At 44.9% G+C, this 18,939-nt stretch overlaps 2 protein-coding genes across 2 annotated transcripts; both read left to right on the top strand.

The window, feature by feature from the left end:
* Positions 1-3: 3 nt before the first annotated feature.
* Positions 4-8,671, top strand: TST (thiosulfate sulfurtransferase). The gene is made up of 2 exons (XM_075076416.1): positions 4-683; positions 8,187-8,671. Exons 1-2 carry the CDS (start codon positions 98-100, stop codon positions 8,483-8,485), a joined length of 885 nt encoding a protein of 294 aa, XP_074932517.1. The 5' UTR covers positions 4-97; the 3' UTR covers positions 8,486-8,671.
* A 279-nt stretch (positions 8,672-8,950) lies between these two features.
* CIMIP4 (ciliary microtubule inner protein 4) lies at positions 8,951-15,322 on the top strand. Its single transcript, XM_075076382.1, has 6 exons — positions 8,951-9,417; positions 11,590-11,665; positions 12,325-12,971; positions 13,472-13,619; positions 14,840-14,950; positions 15,155-15,322. Exons 1-6 carry the CDS (start codon positions 9,304-9,306, stop codon positions 15,238-15,240), a joined length of 1,182 nt encoding a protein of 393 aa, XP_074932483.1. The 5' UTR covers positions 8,951-9,303; the 3' UTR covers positions 15,241-15,322.
* The last annotated feature ends 3,617 nt before the right edge of the window (positions 15,323-18,939 follow it).

The raw sequence follows: 18,939 nt of genomic DNA, 5'->3' as shown, positions 1-18,939 counted from the left end.
GCCTCCCGGGCCGCGTCCCCCCGCCGCCGCCATTTTGTGTGTGTGCAGTGTGGGTGACCCTAGCGGCGGCGCCCCCTCCCGGCCTCGGACCTCCGAGATGGCGCCGAAGGTGCTCGGCAGCGCGCTGGTCACCGCCAAATGGCTCTCGGAGGCCGTGCGGGCCGGGCGGGTGGGAACGAGCCTGCGGGTACTGGACGCCTCCTGGTACCCGCCGCAGGAGCGAAATGCTCGGCAGGAGTTCAAGGAGAGGCACATCCCCGGGGCGTCCTTCTTCGACATCGAGGAGTGCCGGGACAAATCCTCCCCCTATACCTTCATGCTGCCCAGCGAGTCCCACTTTGCCGACTACGTGGGGCGCCTGGGGGTCAGCAATGACACCCACGTGGTGGTGTACGACGGGGATAAGCTGGGCACCTTCTACGCCCCCCGCGCCTGGTGGATGTTCCGGGCCTTTGGGCACAAAGAGGTCTCAGTGCTGAACGGTGGCTTCAAGAACTGGGTGAAGGAGGGCCACCCCGTCACAGCGGAGGTGAGCCAGCCCGCCCCAGCCATCTTTAAGGCCAGGCTGAACACAGCCCTGCTGAAGACCTTCGAGGAGATGATGCATAATGTGGGGTCCCTGCGGTTCCAGGTGGTGGATTCCCGCCCCGAGGGCCCATTCCGGGGTACCGAGCTGGACCAAGGTAACGGAGGTGGGAATGGCACCTGCCCCCTGCACCAGAGCAGGATGAGTGTCAATACTAGTCTGGGCATAATAACTCTTCCCAGCCAGCATACAGTTTTTCCTAATGCACAGGCGTGCCTCAGCCTTGATGTACCTTAAGGGAACCACAGTTGAGCATTCAGATCCCAGTGCCCTCACAGAATGCTTTTATTGTAGTTGGTTCTAAAGCTGCAGGAGGAAACAGCAGAAAAGGTCTGCAGTCTGTTGGCTCCAGGATCCCTCGTCCCACACCCTGCAGAAGTTAATCAGACAGAATGCAAACACAGGAGGTGAGAGCTCCCAGGGGTTGTTCAGGGGCCTATCTAATGCTAGCAGACACGCACAAACTATCAGTATTCATACAGGCACCTGTCACCATAATGAACACACCAGCAAAAGCCCGGGTTTTAGGCAATACAGAGTACCCAAGAGACATTTTCCTTCTTGCTCTGGTTCCCAGCAAACAGAGAACTTGCTTGAGCTGATCTTCGTTCTTTTGCTCTCTGCCATTAAATCTAACAAACTTAAGAAAAGCCCCAAATCATTCCCAAATGTGTGGGCTGTCAACCTCTCTCTTTTTGATGCCCCAAGTAACAGGAACAAAAATTGATTTTGTTACCTGGGTCAAACACTGGATATGCAAGCAGCAGGGGCGAGCGAAGCCCTGTGCAGTGGGGACAGCTGGTACAACAGCTTGCCTGGAATGAAGTTAAAGTTGGTTGTTAAAGGAGGCCCTTACTAAGTAATTTAAGCCTTGGCATATCCCAAAATAACCACTCCTCCAAAAGGGAATCACAGGTATGGTTTAAAAAGAAATGCAGAGTTTAGAAAACAAAGCACAGAAAAGCTCAGCAACAGTTGTTGGGTCTGAGTCAAGCTCCACACTGCAGGAGTTGGTGTGCGGCAGGCTTCTGTGGTCCTGAGGCAGTGCTGTGCTGCTGCCTTGCAGGTCGGCTGTCATTCTGTTTTGGCTGTTTTATGCGTGTGCTGCTGTACAGCCATTGAGCGTGACACTGTGTCCTGAAATCAATTCCCACATCCAAACCTGGGGAGCATTTGGCTGTAAATGGCTCTGTACACGTGATTCGCATAAGTGTCTGCAGTGAGCACCCCCCATCACACTTAACCTGTGCAAGACAATGCAGAAGATGAGAGAGGTAATGGAAGTGACAGAGGAGACTGTTGCAGGGAGAGAGAGGAAGTTAGGCTTATTACTCATTCTGTTTCTTTGCCTGCTGCAGCCCATCAAAGTGAAGGTTGAATTTTAACCTCAAGACATGAATAAAACACTTCTTGCTGGGAGCTGGTGGATTTTGCATTCTCTATCCCAAAGTGGGAGTTGTCACCTGGTGACAAAATTCCACAGCCCTGACAGCATCTTGAAAACAAATTTTTCCTTTGACATGAGTCAGCATAGAAGAGTTTATTTGTGGTGGTCCAGTTTTGCTTCCCACAGCAGATCCAGCAGGATAAGCGCTGCAGCTGCTCATTCCACAGGAGCTTGACAGCCTTCTGAACTAGGCTAGCCAGTAGCTGTGCTACAGCCAGCAGTGGGTAAAAGGCAACGCTTACATCTCAAAGAGCAATTTGAAATCAATGCTGATTAATTACAGGGGTCATCCAGTCAGGGAGGAGAAACATTGCCTGCAAATTAGAGAAGAAGAATGGTCTTGAGGTTAACAAACTTGCTGTGTTCTCAGGTGATTTCAGTTTAATTATTGCCTCAGCTCTTGACTTCCTAATTAAGTCAATTAATCTCTCCAGTTCCATGAACTCCATCTCTAGAAGAGGCTAATTTCAGCTGACTCTTTTGCCTCTTCAGTTTTTCAGTTCTGTGTGGTAAGAATTAGTTGTCTGTGTTTTATTTTTATGCAGCAGCTACCTTGCTGGGATTTAGACCTCTGTAGCATTTAAGATAATGTGTGGCTAATTTTTAGTTGCTGGGGGAAGTTTATCCAGATTGCCAGGGTGGAGAAGAATGGACGGTGTTCCTGTAAGCTGGGTCTCATAGGTCTTAAATGCAGGTATTGCTTTGGATGAAAAAGCTTGGGTGTTTGTGCATGGTGTGCAGCATAAGCCCATTGGATGTACAACCCTGGCCTGTGGACTGGGTAGTTAAAAGCATCCCTGCACAGTGCTGTGTTTCTGGAGGAACTAGCAACTCAGGCCCGCTTGGTAGGTGAGATTCGGTGATGGCCCAACCAGGTTCTGCAAGGGCCTGCTTACTCAGGTGCTGTTGGGTGCAGGTCTGTGGAACCAGCCTGAACTGACACAATCCCAGGCAATCTGGGGGCAGATGATAATTACTGAGTGTTGGGCACTGAAAACTGAGGAACAAGAATTGTAGCTGAAAAAAAGGCATGCAGAGAAGTTGTGAATTTCTGAAGTCTTTTGCAGACACCAGAGAAAAGAGGGGAAAGTTGCCAGACAAGAAATCCATCGTCTAAAAGAAAAAGCAAACCCAAAGTAGTTTCATGAGCTTCCAACTATTTTTTCTTCTCCTTCTCAGCCCTTGGGTAGTCCTTGTCTCCCTTGTGCATATACACTCTTAAGGCTTTGCCTGTTTTCAGAGCTCTCAGTCCTCCCTGCCCCAAACATAAAGCTTTTGCTCAGCTTGAATGTTCAGTGACAGGGGAAGTGAGAATGAAATGCCACTGCTTCTTCCCTCTCTTCTCCAAATGAGTCTGAAGCTGGGAGTGGACTGGCTCTACCTTGGCCATGAAGTAATACCCAGGGCACAACATGGAGAGCAAGAGAGTTTATGAAAGTCTGTTTCAACACACAGGAACCTACAATCCAAAGCTGTCCGTTCATGTGATGAGGTTGACAAACATCAGCTGCCAGAATTAGCACCATAGACATGCTGGTTCTTAGAGTTTACTCTTCTGGCTGTATATGTACACAGTGTTTTGACATTGGTGGCAAAGGCCTATTGATCTGACTGCAGGGACTCTTAGGGAGCTGGCCAGGACCAAGCTTAAAGTGTTCCTTCCAACGAGTTCATGGTAGGTTAGGTGAGATCACTAATGGTCCCTTCCAAGGCATACAATTTGAATGAAAGAGAGAGAAAAAGGAGGCAACAGAGGAGGCGGTTGGAAAGGAACAGCTCTTTGCTGTCAGCCAACTCCAAGACCATGGGGAGTTAAATGTGGACAAGGTATATCTTTTATCATTTTGATGTTAAGAAATTCCACCTGGAGCTTTCATTGCAAAGGGAAAGGCTGGAGAGAAGGGGCTGTAGTCTTAGCTAGATAAATAGCCAATAAAATATATATATATTTAAGCAGAGAATCTTAACAGATGTGGAAAAGGGGATTAAGCAGTGAAGAAGATAACATATTACAGGTTACAAATTGAGAGGGAGGATTGCCAGAAGCCAAGCTGAGTGAGACTTGGCAAAATAAATTAAAACAAATAACAAAAACTGCTGGAGCAAAGTGAATGAAAAGAGAACAAGTTGAGAAAGAGTGAATAGGGTTGCTATGCAGTTAGCAGGGGCTCCAGATGAAAGATTATTTGTGTACAGCCTCACAATTATACTGAATCTGTGCTACCATTTTTTTCTCTTTCTCCTGAGGATAAGTCTGCAGAGCAGGGGGAAGGGTAACAAGAAGAAGGGGAAATTATAATTTCTAAAGAGGGAGTATAACAAAAAAATACGTGTGCTCAAATCTGTGAGGCAGACGATATCCATCCCAAATATGTGTTAAAAATCAGTCATGTGACATTGCAACTCCATGAGGCAAGTATTTAATAAATTTAATCAGAGCATGCTTCTGTAGGACAAAAACACTAGCAAAGTTTGTGTTTGTATTTAGGATAGGAGGTACAGCACAACCTAGGCAGCTGTTGATCTATTATCATAATGTGGCTAGACTGGAAGGCTTTCAAAAAAGTTATTTAAATTAAATTATTTAAAATTAAGGAAAAATTGAACAAAATACCTTGGTAAACTTGCAGTACAGCTAAGGGCTCTATTTCATTGCCAGCAGAACTGATTTGCCAGATAAAAGAAATGGAGACATGCGTGCCTGGAAGTTACGTCTGATCTCTTCTTCCAGCCATTGGAAGCACCTGCGAGGTAGACTTGTTCCATTTGGACTTCATTAATACTTTGGGTGTAATATTAGAGGGGCAATTATTAGTTCAATGTGAGAAGAGAGCAAATAGCACAAGTACTGTTAGGTGCCCAAGAAACTGAATGGAAGTGAGATGAAGGACATAAGAATAGCTTGTGCTGAAAGCAGATCTGTGGGGCTGGAAGTTGCTAGCACAGTCCCATTATTATACTTCTGTGTTTATTTCATATTTTATGCACTGAAAATAGGGAGTTGCTACTGAAATGTGCTACTGGCACAGCCTTGAGAAGGTTTAAATCATCAGATGGGGATTATTATGTGTGGTACCAGCTGCAGTGATAGAAGTGACAGGAAATATAACGCTACAGAGAGCAAGGTTGGATGCTTACTAGCCTAAAACGCTTAATTGCTTGTGTTTCTCTTACAAGCTGAAGACCCACATTTGGAAGCAATAGAAGAGGATAAGACTTGGATGAATTAGTTGGGTGCAAGAACCTCAGATGTGATTTGGCCTTGACAACAGCAATTATTAACCTCCTGTCTACCAGTCGAGATGCTAGGAGATGCTACTTCCTTATCCAGAAGCCTGGTGGTCACCTAGAACTGTTTATAGGGCAGCTGAAGCAGTGAAAAGTGTATCTAATGAGCCCTTACTGGGTTTAGGCTCAGGGCGTAAGGCTGTTGGGAGTGCTGAGTGCCTGTTGTCAGTATGTTGCAGCAATAGCAGAAAGGTAGAAAAACTATTACAGCTGCAGGGCAATGTTAGCTCAAGGATAAATAGTCTATGGACTGACCGTGACAAATTTAACATTGGAAACGAATATTCCTCCTCACATGAGCAAGGAGGTGCCAAAGCTGAAAGTTTCATGGCAAGAATCCAAACTGGTTCTGAGATGGATGGTTTTATGAGAGGGAGCCTATAAAGTGATCACTGTAGTAGCTGGGAGGCTGGCTCTGTAATCCTAGGGTTCCTTCCTGGAGTTTCTGAAGGTGAGTATGCTCTGTGTCATATGGGGCAAGAGCAGATGTATCCTCTCCCCTGTTCAGATCCCAGCTGTGTCCAACCTTGCCTTCCAGTCCTGTGATTCTCTGCTCTTACCCTAGCAGAGAGAAAGCTGATAAACTTCCTCAACCACTCAAGAGTGCTTCTTAGGCAGTCCAAGCGATAGTGGTTGTGCAGTGTCAGCTCTTTCTTTCAGCTGAACACCCACATACATGAGTAAATGCAGTTTCTACAGAATTCCCCATCTTTCACTTCTAGAGTGCAAGCACTGATCTCCAACTCCAACAGACTTTTGAATGTCTGGAGAAAGGAAGTCTCCTTATAGATCAAAGTAAAAAATGCTCTAAAATGAGACTGTTCTTTTCAGATCCACCCAGGTCCTAACTGAAGAATTGTTTGAGGGTGATGAGTGTTTATCACAGCAGTCTCCAATAAGAGAGGGATACAAACCTACCTAAGATAGGTGAACAGTCTAGAGAAGCAGTCATGACCATGGGGCCTGGGATACCCAAGAACTGGATCGGTAGCCCAGCAAGCTTCTTTGAGCAAGAGCTGGCCCTTCTAGTTCAACCCCCAGGACTTCGTGATCTCAGTACACTTCCCAGTGCCCTAGAATGGTGTGAGATTGCTGTTCAGCAGCTCACAGACTTGTCTGTATTGGGTGATCACCAGTACTGCAGCAGAGCCTTGCAGAAATCCCTTGCCAAAGGACAGGGTCAGGACCATTGACTGTGGGAAAGCAGTAGCCTAACCCAGGCATATAACTTGCTCCAGTAAGAAGCTGTGCAGTCTGAGAACTACAAACAAGGTTTTCTCACTCATTTTTTGTATTGTTTTTATTTCCCCTCTGTCATACAGACACTATATTAATGAATGTGGGTTTTGCAGTTCTCTGTACTGAAGTGATGAACTGTTGTTTTCTGGAACTGGAAAAATGTGTTGAAAGCATCAGTCCAAAACACTGCCTTTTTTTGTTGTGGTTTTTTTTTAATGTTAGTCCCTCCAGAAGTCAGCAGTTTTTCTCCCAATTTCTCCCTGTAATGCCAAACACTTCTGAAGGATGCATGAGGTGATTAGTAGACGACCATACCAGATATCTAAGGCACTCAGGGAGGATGAATCAGGAGACAAAGAGGGTCCATCTGGAACAGGGAGAGATCTTGTGAAGCTGGCTCAGAGCGGCTTTGGTTGTCTTTAGACTCTTACTTTGTCCAGCAGAGCAAAAATACCCTCCTCAATAGCCTGCCAAAACCCTGCTTTCCCTTCATGACATATCTCATCACGTCATGACTTCACTCTTCATGAGCAATGAAACTGCAGTATCATTATGATGTGTGATGTCATTGACTAGGTATACTTTAATCATTTACCTGTAACAAAAGTACCCTGCCCCTATCTCTCCCATCTCCTGACATCAGTTACCCTGATGACTTAGGCAAGTGGAAAGCTATCAGTGAAACAGATTATTATTTGTGTGACTTACCCAGGGCTGTCTCATTAGAAGTTCAAACCTAGCAAGGAGCCATTCCTTAAATGCATTTTCAACATAATATATAATGCTTCCTGCTCCAATGAGGCTTGATCCAAAACCTGTCAAAATCAGTGGAAAAGCTTCCATTGGGTGTAATGGACTTTCATTAAGCCTATAGTGACAGAATTTGAATTTCAAGGGTGTGATTAAAATATCATCCATTATATTTTTATATCTGCTTCTCTCTAAAGACCTTGTTCTCGAGATGCAGCTTTCAACTTGCCTGAGGTGGTCAGTTATACCAGTAGAAAAACACAACCCATGCTGATTTCATCCATGGAGTGGATAAAAAGTGATACAAAACCTGAATTCTCACTTCTCTGACCCCATTGCCTTGGGACATCTGCCTCAGCAGTAATGTGGCTGACTTTAAGGTTGCTTTATTTCTCTGAATTATGATTTTAAGGTGACCCAGGAATAAACTGTGAACAGATAAGTTCACAAATTCCCCATACAAGCCACACTTCCTGTTCTGAAAGCTGCTGAGATGCTTGGGGAAGGTCAGAAATGCACTGCTGCATTTCTCTCTACACAGTTCCCCTTAACACCTTTGTTAGGATCTTTTCTGTGGTGGTTCTTTGATTCTTGTCACGTCTAGGCCTTCTTCAGATTCTTAACTCTCATTGCTTTCAGGGACAAATAGTTTGCTAAATATTCTGGAAGTTTTGACTTCAGCAAAATTGAATAATCTTTGTCCTCTTTTTAACCCCATACTGCTTTGCATCTTCATAAATACCTGAAACAAATTAGTATCTTGGAGAGAATGGGAGTATCTGCAGTGATGTCTCTAATGTTTCTTTTGTAGGTGTCTTTCATCACTTACGTTAATGTCTCCTTGCTCACAATTCCTTCTCTTGTTCACTCTTGCAGGGCTGGAATCTGGTCACATCCCTGGTGCTGTGAACATACCCTTCCACTCATTCCTAACAGAAACTGGCCATGAGAAGAGTATTGAGGAGATCCAACAAATATTCCGTGAGAAGAAAATAGATCTCTCAAAGCCACTGACGGCCACATGCCACAAAGGTGTCACGGCATGTCACATTGCCTTGGCAGCCTACCTGTGTGGCAAGCGTGATGTGGCTGTTTATGATGGTTCCTGGTCAGAGTGGATCCACCGTGCCCCACCTCGCTACAAGGTGTCTGAGTTGAAGCGCAACAAGGCCTAGAGGGAGAGTTGTTTCTTGGGCAATGAGATCTAGCAGCTGTCTCCAGCCCAGGGTACAGGGAAAGGGAGGAGGCAGAAGTAGAGAAAAAATATACTGATTTATGTTTTGCTAGTTTCTCTAAGAATGATCAGTAGATTTCTATTGATCTTCAGGTTTCTCACAGTGAATAAAATCTAAGGCGATGAATCTGTGAGTATTTCTAATTCTTCTCTGTTTCCTGTGACCTGCTTGTGCTTGGTGGGAAAAGCAGCTTTGCAACATGAAGGAGAATTGGAGTCTTCCCTGGAGACTTGCAGAAATTCCGGTGGCCTGATGAGAGCTCAGGTCCATGGTGGAGCAGAATGAATGAAAAGTCCGAGGCTAAGATATAGTACTGGGTGCTGGACACAGGAGGGCCAAGCTGTGGTTCTGTCACTGACTCAATAAACTTTTTATTTTCTAAAATAATAAAATTTAATTTTTAAATAAAATAATACTATTTAAAACCCACTAAACCTTTTGGCAGCCCACCAGCTCCCCTTTTCTAATGTGGAAAATGGGGGCATCTTCCCCTTCCTGATGGAGGTCAGTGAGTTCATGTGAAGCATTTGGAGATGCTAGAAGATCCAGTTCTGCTGAAACACAGTCCTGTTGATTATTGTGACTGTGTTACCGAAGTCTCCAAGAAATCCTTGTGTATGCGATGAGAACTTCTGGGCATAGGGATTTCATGAGACATGAGCCTTTTACTCTCCTCCTTGTTTATTTTTTCAATCAGCAAGGATGACCCTGATCTCTGCCATGTTTCTTCTGGTTCCCATGGAGACCACAGCTCATAGATGGGCGTAGGGTTGTTCCCTGGCAACTGTCTCTGCTTCTCCATGCATGGACTTCAGCAGGACCTGCCTGCTGCTACGAATCACTATGGCACCACATCAGGAATCATGGACCAGGTGAGAGAGGTAGTTATGGAAGAGGCTTTGCCTCCTGTTAAATCCTAGATATCCTCTTTTCTTTAAAAAAAAAAAAAAAGATAAAAGATCCAATGTCATTTTGACACCCATGAGGCTTCTCAGGTCTGGAAAGTCACTGAAATCTCATATTTTGGAGGCCCAGCCAGGTGCGGAAGGCGTATGAGACTATCCTTGACTACATCTCGTGGCTGGTGAGAATGGCATAGCAATTCCTACAGCTGTCTGAGGAGGTTAATTCTCTGCCTGGGAAAGACATCTCCCTCCACAGCTGCATCTCAGGAAAGTCAGTGTTAGGCTATGCTAAACATACATTTTGGGGGGGGAAGGGAATTCAGAAAGAAAGATGAGGATTAGTAATTTTTAGCTCTTTGATGAATATATGTCTTTCCTAGTATGTCGTCTGTTCTCCCTCACAGAATTGGCTTAGCAAAGGAATAAGTAGACATAGTTCTGCGACTTCTGTTACACAGGGGGGTGGCCAAATGGCCTTAAAGTCCTTGGCATCAAGATGTAGGAGTCTCAGAGTGGTACTTTGGCTTTGGACCTTCAGGCTCAGAAGTAAAATGAACAATAAGCAATAACAATAACATCATATACAGTTACAAGCTAGACAGTAGGAACAGTTGCACGCTTCAGCGTCATTTTGTCCAGGAGGAACAGTGGAAATGAAACTTATCAATGAACTGGTTTTGGGAAATGAGCACATTGCCTCGTTACACAGAAATTCTGCTTTGTTGGATGAAATAGGAGAGGAGGAATTTCTACAACAGCAGACTGCAAAGTCCTTTTCACTGAATATAGTAATAATAACAAACAGACATGTTTTTATTTTAAGTGGGAGGTGGGAGTTAACACAGGAGTTTATTTAGCAGCACAGATTCCTGCACTTTGATCGTGTGTAAATGTTTGGCTTTTCTTTAGAAAGAAGGAAAAGCAAAACAGAAAGGAAGCAGATCCTGCCCTGGGAGCTAAGACTGGCTTCCTCTCTTCAACTCTTGTGGCCCTGTTCTTTTTGTGGGAGAGGTTCTGTCTCAATACATTTGCAGAGCTCACAGCACTGACCCCTGGAGTCTGACTGATACAGTAACTTCAGTTTCAGGATCCCAATATTGTACCAGACATGCTGCTGCAAAGTACTGGCATAGTGTAAAACACAAGATGCTGGTTTAGGTCAGCCATGATGAGTTAACTTTGAAGCGGTGGGCTTCCTGTCCCATGGGCAATTGTGCCTTCATTGCAATAACTGCCATCAAGAGCAGAGGGTAAGCATGTATGTCGTGTCTTGAGCTAATCTGACAAATCCAAACATCTATCCCTACCTGACCAGATCCCATTTGTACTGCTGCTAGTGCCAGCAGGCTCACAATTACCATATTCACCACTGTGGGCCATGGCTTCAGTTGTAACCTGTCAGAGGTTTCACATGGGCTAAGCCTGTAGGGTCCTGCTGGGATGAGGAACACAGACCATCAGCAGGACACGACTGAGGGTTACACAGACATTCTCTCTGCAGGAAAGACATGAGCTTCCTTCTAGTGCAGGGGGCAGTTTGCGAAGGCTGGGTGTTGGATCATTCGCACCAGCAGGACTAGCAAAGCAAAACAGGATAGTTTGTGCCAGAATCAGGGAAGATGCCCTGTCTCCAGCCTGTCTCCCTTCCTTTGTACAGCCAGCACTGCACAGGCATTTTATGTTTATCACCTCCTGTCCCCATTTTTCTGGCCTTACTTTAATGCACCAAAGGTAGGAAATGTTGTAAGGCACATGATCGGTCTGACATCTGTAGGTGCTTCAGAATTGAAAAAGACATTTTTCACTGAGTTTTTTTTCCAGTTGTGTCTGCACCACTGCCTGTGAAGACTCTTACAGCTCAGTATTTCCCAGAGGCACTGGCTGGCCATGTCCTAGGCAGGCTGTCCCATGTGAGCTGTTAATGTGAAATCCTTGCAGGGCTTCTGTGCTTTTCTAATTTGAGAGGATCATGGGTTGTAGGACAAACCGTGCAGGCAGATGGAGACAGCTCTGTCTTGATCTGGGAAGAAATATAGTACCTTTGTGTGAGAATAATCTATGTCATCCAAAGATAAGCAGGGTCACTGTTTCCTTCTTTCCCATCTCTGAGCCTAACACAGCCTTTGTTTCTCTTCCAAGGATGTAGTACAGGTTCCAGCTTCCCCTACACCTGACGTGGCAGAAAGTGGCCCTGTGCTGGCCAACACTACTTCCAGTAAGTAAGATGGCAGAGAAGCTGTCCCTCCTTCAGGGCTTGCTTTGCAGTACAGCTTGTGAGGCTGTATGTCATTCCCTCCCTCCCTTCATGCCATCCAAATTTGCATGTACCTCTGTGAGTGAAAACGGCTGGGACAGTGATCCCATGTGCCATGGGCTGATGGGTTAAAATCCCTCCTCCTCAAACATGTATTCCTCCACTGGTGGACTTGTCTCACTACTTCCCTGCGCAAGCGCAATAAGCCACTGCAGTGCTGTAAACTCATCAGCAAATACCGATGAGCTATAGAGACTATAAGTGCACGTTGATGAGTGTGAGAGTGATCATGGGTTGGAGGGGCCCCTACATGTAAGAAAACACAGATCTTTGTGTGGAAATTTGACCACAAGATTTTTACTTCTACACTTCTGTGCATGTTCATCTCTCAAGAGCATTTAGGACTGCCCAGGAACCTTCACCTAGTTCAGCGGGAAGATTGGTATAATGCTGCTAGGTTGTTGGTTTTTTCTCTTCTTTTGCCCTTTGAGAACTTTACTGTTTCTTTTGTTGTCTGACAATGACACAATGACATGTCCAGTTGTTTCCAGCTCCATTTACAGTACCACCTGTCATCAAAACAGTATCAAATTTATTGAGCTATTGTTTTTGTCTTTAAGTGGAACCTGAGGAAGAGAGAAAGGAGCATCCTTCAGAAGGCTTATATCCCAGCAGACAGAGAACATCTCAAAGGAGCTCCAGCAGAGCTTCCTGGAAGACCTCCAAGGGCCCAGTGGCTCAGGGAACAGCAAAGAACTCCACATCTGTTAAACGCCAGGCATCTCCTTCTGCAAAGTGTGTTCAGACTAAAAGACAGAGCAAACAAAGCCTCCAGGCCAAAACTGCCTTAATGCAGGGTCTTCGTTCAAGAAGAATTGAAGAGGAAAGACAAGATACTTCTGCCACCAAAGACCTAACAGTGGGGCATGAGCCGAGAGGGATGAACAGCACTTACTACCTGTCTGCAATATCCAGGCAGAGGGGGGCAGAAGGCACCAAATCTGTCTCAAATGCCAAAGAACCAGTAGCAGGCCAGCACCAAACAGTGGGGTCTAGAGGGCCTGAATCTTCCCAGAAGACCATCAAAGCCAGCCACAAAAAAGCCAAGGAGACCTGCAGCAGAATAAGTGCCAAAGAGTCCTTAGCATCATTAGGGCCAGATATGAAAGCAGAAAGGAAGCTCCTTCTGGAGAAGAGAAACCACTTGATCCATGGTAACAGCAAATATAAATTTGCCAGTGCAGATGAACTTACTAGCAATGAAGAGGTATTGGAGGAAGCTATTTCATGTCTCCTTTTGGCAGGTTGAAGGCTGTTTTTATCATGTAGCAGGGGGCTAAGTGGGTGGGATATTAGTTTCTAGAGGACATGTAGAGGGATGGATTTGGGTTTCACACTAAGGGGCAGTGACACATTCTACAGACACCCTTTCCCATCTCTTTTTTAATTTTGTTTTTCCATTCCTCTTTCATTTATAAGATTCCTGTAGCCGGACAGAGTCCCAACTCAGCAAGGCAAAACAATGTGGTACCAGGACTCAGTCCAGGGCCCAACACCATCATCCTTTTCTAATTCCCTCCCTTTTTACTAGTCCCAGCTGTCCTATGCAATTACGATGCCTACAGAAGCCTCTGAGGGAGACTCAAGGACAGACCTAGGTCCCAGGGATTAATCACAGCTCAAAGACATATCCAGGGGTGGAAATGCCAGGAGTTTGCTCTTACAGAACGTGGACTGACAGTGGTTCCTTGTTGTTCGTGTTTTCAGGACCGGCAAGCCCTGTGCAAGGCAGCATTAGTCATGGGACAGAAAAGACTCAGCGACCGTACTGAAATGCTAAAAAACTCCCCCAACTCTAAATCTTTTGCTGATTGTGACCAGCTGGGTTTTAATCTGAGGTCGAATATCTTCCAAGGTGAGGGGACACACATACCTATCCCTAACCTTGAAGCTGGTTCCATCTACGCTGCTTTGGCTAGAGATCTGACTCTAGGTGACCATCACTTCTCCCTCTTATTCCTTCTATGCACAGTCACTGCTTTTCCAGGCTGTGGTGCTTGAGGAAATGAATGCTAGAGCTTCCCTTTCTATGTATTCAATCTCTTTTTTTTCTCTTCTTTCACTCTTTTTTTTCCCAAGGTGTGAAAAGTGAAGGTATATCATGACCCCAGTCCTCCATGTTCGGAACTGTCCAAATGGACATCATTTGCAATTCAATGTCCCCTGTCATCTCCAGTCCAAGTTACCTCTGGTTCCAATACTGACATTATTTCTCTTCATGACCTTTAGAGATGTGGGGCTTTGAAATGTCTTTCCCCAAACCTCTGTTTCCAAGGTCCCCAGGGATTTTTCCATCTAAACAAACATTGGGAACTAAGCATTCATCCCATTCATGTTACTATCATATCCAAGAAACTCTGAAATAATTGTTTCTGACTCCAATTTCTCATGTAGCAGCATGAGACAGATTGCTTTTCCTTATACAGTACACTCCATGACAAGACCTTGCTGGGTATTGAAGACTGCATTGTCCTGGTTTTGTGCAGTCACAGAGAAAGGAAGGACATCTTTCCCCAGGGAGCCCAAACTCATTATTATCAAGGAAAGGGTACAGTAAAAAGGAAGGTGAAGAGGAAAGGGTGACAGATTAAAATAAAGCCCACTCAAATGGCTGAAAGTGAAGAGGGGATAAAAAAAAGAAGTCACAGTTGGGAGCTATTTGTTAATATGGCAGAAAAGGAGTTCAAGAATGCCTGGAGTGGTAAGATGGTGTTTTTTGTGGAGCTGTGCTGCTGAATAGGAAGTTAAATGAATGAGGGGATTCAACAGGAGATAAGTGGGCACCTGACTAAAGAAAGGGTGCTGGGATACAAGTAAAGATGATACCTTACAGCACCTTCTGTGTGTGTCTCATACTTGAGGATGAAAAGCAGATAAATTGGCAAACACAAGCTCCCTCCTGGGTAATTGTGAAGCTATTATTCAGTATCTAGCCACACACCAGATCAAAGGTATTGAAGTCAACACGTGCCTTTTCTTGAGCCCTTGAAACTGCTGGTGTTGCTCTCCTGCTCAATTCCAGAACTGCAGCAGGGTGATTTCTGCATACAGTTCCTTGTTTGCTGTTCCTTGCAGGTGGCCCACTGGAGAGTCGAAGCTTGATGAAAGATTCCTACACCCCTGATATAATTCAGAAGGCAATCAGGGATCCCAAGAACTGGCATGGAAGGAGGACTGATGAGCTAGGTATGGCTTCTGCCAGGAAGAGTACATTGCTAAATTCCTGATGGGTGCTGCTTCTGCTGAGGACAGCAGATGGATTTGGGCAAAGGTTTTGGGGCTAGAAATTGGCATTTTCACAAGAGGGGAGCTCTACAGCTAGAAAAATCCTTGAGGGATAATAGCATTAAAGGGAGGCTGTAACTGAGCTATGATCTGCCTTTTTTACAGGGAAATGGCATCAGAAAAATGCTCTAGATCTTAACCTGCAGAAAGCATTGGAGGACAAATATGGGAAGAAAAAAGACAAGCCTTAGAAAATGAAGGTTGAGGATTGGAGTGCATTCAGCGAGGGATCTCTTTCCTCAGCCATCTAATAAACCTCCAGATATGCAAGAACCCGTTGCTTGCTATTTGTCAACAGCAGATTTGTTGCTGGTGCTCTCTTCCCCTCTCAGTTAGGGTGTTTTTGGGGAGAGCAATGCAAGATAAATCTGGATGTCAATACAAAAAGAATCACTTTTTGTTGGTAAGGTGGACCTGATTAGTGTGTGAGGCACGCACCCTTGCAGAGGGATGTGGTGGTAAGAGGAGGCCATAAAGAAATTCATCTGCTCAGCACATAAGGTGGAATAGGACCTGTGAGCAGTGTAAGAGGATGATGGTGGAGGGGGAGCGCGTGTGCATGCGTGCATGTGTGTGTGTGCAAACTCATGTTTCCCAGAAGATCCATGATACTTGACAGCTGCCCCAGCAGTCCAGAGAGAAGTACAGAGGATGCACTGGTGCTGAGAATGCACCAGGGTTGCCCAAGGACCTGAATGCTGCCTACCTCTCACCACACTGAAGGCTGTAAAACTCCCAGACAGGGAAGCTTCAGAGCTGTGTGTACATAGATGCTAGACACACCAAGCAAAGAACCAGCTCTCTATTGATGCTTCCGAGGTGAATTCAGGCTCTCTTGCCAGAAAGGCACCAAACAGTGTCCAATCAACCTGGGCACAACTCCATATGATTGGCACCAGCTGCCTATGTGGTGTAGGAAAAGAGGATTCTCTGCCCACCACTCTAGTTTTATTGTTATATCTGCCACATGGAGGATTTCAAGGAAAGCTCTTATCCTGCCAGGGAGCAGCAGTATTGTGCGAAAACAAACCAAAACTCACCTGGGAAGAGGAGGCATCAGGGTATTCGCTAAAGCCCACATTATTTGCAGGCCAAGCCAATGCAAAAAACCCCATCTTATCCCACCTAAAGGGAACAGGAAAGCTGCAAGAAGTCCCAGGATTACTCCACCCTGCAAATCACCCCACAATGTGAATGGACCCTTACTGAAGCTGTCATAAGCCATACTCGCCCCTGTCAGCCCTTCCCCTAACTCAAAGATAAGTGTCTCTCAGAGAGAAGTGCATGCATCCACCATATAGTCTGTATAATCTGAAGTTCAGAGAGTGTTACCAAGGACCACCCACGGGCTTGAATGATACAGGACATGCTGTGTCTTTAGGGTTTCCTGATGTATTTTTCTTACAGTAATGGCCCTTATTGCAGGATCCTGCCTTCCAGCTCCAAAGTATAACAGTTTGGTGCAGCAATCGCAAAGCATGTGCCTGGGAATGGCGATGCCCTGATCTTTCCCACCTGGTCCCAAGCTTTCACCATTTTAAAAGATTGTGCTTTTCTCCCTGTTATGAACTGTTTTGGGGCAGAATTAGGATTGTTACTTCACCCTTCATCGACTGGGGATTAGATAACAATATGCTGACTTCAAAAAAGTAGTGAAGGAAGTTAAAATGTAACTAATGATAATCAAGTGATAATCATTTTCCATCAGTAATAATTAACTCTTTGGAATTCAGATGTTTCCAAGCACATGTCCAAGTCTCAAATTAAGGAGGCTGGCCAAATGGCAGCTCGTAGAAACCTCCCTGTGGGTTTTCCTTGTGCATCAGTACCGAGTGGCTCCTACTTGAACACACACCACTCTAGCTTCAGCTGAACAGCGCAGCTCTGTCAGAACACCCTGTTCTCTGTGCTGCATCCAGCACTGATGACCAACATGGCCCCAGGTACGTAATAAGTGCTGTCTTCTGAGACTGCAGCAAGTCATAATCCAGAAAACATGGAGCTGAACAGAAATCCACTGACACTGGCGTACTGAAAGCGGGCAGTTCTGGGTAGAGTTAGCTAATACACACACAAGACATAACATGTGGGCTGAATCAGCATACAGATTTACAGATCTGTTTCTATTGTCCATTAGAAATAGACATAAGGGCAGGCAGACTGCAGAATTATGCTACCGCTTGGAGTAAATACCCTTTGCTACCCATGAAAGGCTCATGAAGAGACTAGATCAGAAGGGAAACAAGACCGAAAGGTCTTGTTGGTGCAGCACTACACTCCAACACAAACTGTGTTGTTTGCCTCCTGCAGTGGGGTAAAGTCGCTTTGTACACTTTTCGCAAATGAAAATATTTTTATAAGCACTTAAATAATACAAATTATTTGGCATTGTATAATGCGCTCAGATGCGTGACAGCTATTCGATGCCAAATGAACATACATGTGGCAATCCCCCTTCATCATCTTTGTTTTGCCAGATGTTACAGCTCAGCCGGGGCAAACACTTTCTGATGGGTGACACACTGAAAACTGCAGAGATAACTGAGAGGATAGCTTTCAATGAGACAGCACCGCTACTGGGAGCAATCAATACCTGAAGTCTCTGAGTGCTGAACAGACTAATTTAGCCACAACCTTGGCAAGGAGCATTACCCTGTGTGGCACTCTGTGTTGACTAGAGTGCTTTGGGTACCCAAACATGCGTATTTAAAGCCAGCTTTAGAAACTCCAAATAGCATGTCAGATGCAGTTAGACAAGAACAGGGCTGAAATAAGTGCTCACTGCACCTGAAATCTGCCTTCTACCCATTCCTCTGCTCTCAGCAGTTCATTCCTTCTTGCTTGCTTTGTGGTAGTGCTGGCGCTCCCCTGCCCACACTCTGAACTGATTCAACTTGATAAACCAGAAGAAAATCAATACAGAAGAAAAAAAAGCAAAGTTAACAAATTAAATTTTCTAAGCAAAGGACCTTGTTGCAGACAAGGCAATGAGTGATAGGGTATGCAGATGTTGGGGAGGGGGAGTGGAAAAGGGAGTGGAGGGGAAAATGGCATTTCACTGCCTTTTTCATGCAGTGCAAAATTAGTTGGTCTCTTCTATGTTCTCAGTGAACCCAACACTTTGCAACTTAGGTAGCCTGCGTTTAAGTCATTTTACAACGTCTGATCGTTGGGTGGCAGCTCTGAGCCAATGTTTTCATCTGACAGGGCAGAACTTGGAAAAAAAAATGGGTTCTTCTCTGCTTTAGCTAAACCATCCACCAAAATAGCTATTTAAGAACTGTTTAAAGCATCTATAAACAGTCAACACACTTGAAAAATAATCATACTATAGTAATTTGAAACGGAAGAAACCAATTACATCCAAGCTTCTGCAGCACTCTCCTCATACCTTCTAATATTTCTTGCAGAAATAAGTGTTTCCCACTTTAGGCTTATGTGTCCCTGCAGTTGAAGCACAGACTGTTCTGCAGGATATCACTCTTAATAAAGATTTCCTGTTCTCCAGCCAATATTTTTTTCTTTTCATTTAACCTTTTGATTTCTGCCTATCTTGTGCTATCAAGAATGATTCCAACCTTTGGTATCTCTACTGCAAATGATTTTGAATGGCTCATTAAAGAAATTGTAACAACTGTAGGAACAGGAGATAGTCACTGCAAGAGCTCTTGTCAGAATCTTCAGCCTCCTATTAAAATCAATCCTTTATGCTGTAAAGCTTGCACAGAAATAAAACTTAAATTCAGAGCTACATCTATCCTGAGGTAAGCCCTTACTGCTGACCCTGCCTATAATGGGATAAGAGAGAAATCCAGCACTGCTTGAAACAGCTAGAGATTACAACAAAGAGGGAGCAAGAGAGTTGACTTCAGTGGATTTCACTCTTGCGC

Source organism: Phalacrocorax aristotelis, chromosome 1, assembly GCF_949628215.1.
Source record: "Phalacrocorax aristotelis chromosome 1, bGulAri2.1, whole genome shotgun sequence".
NCBI classification, from domain to species: Eukaryota; Metazoa; Chordata; class Aves; order Suliformes; family Phalacrocoracidae; genus Phalacrocorax; species Phalacrocorax aristotelis.
Note: the sequence above shows the minus strand (reverse complement) of the source record. Positions and strands in the feature narration are given on the sequence as shown.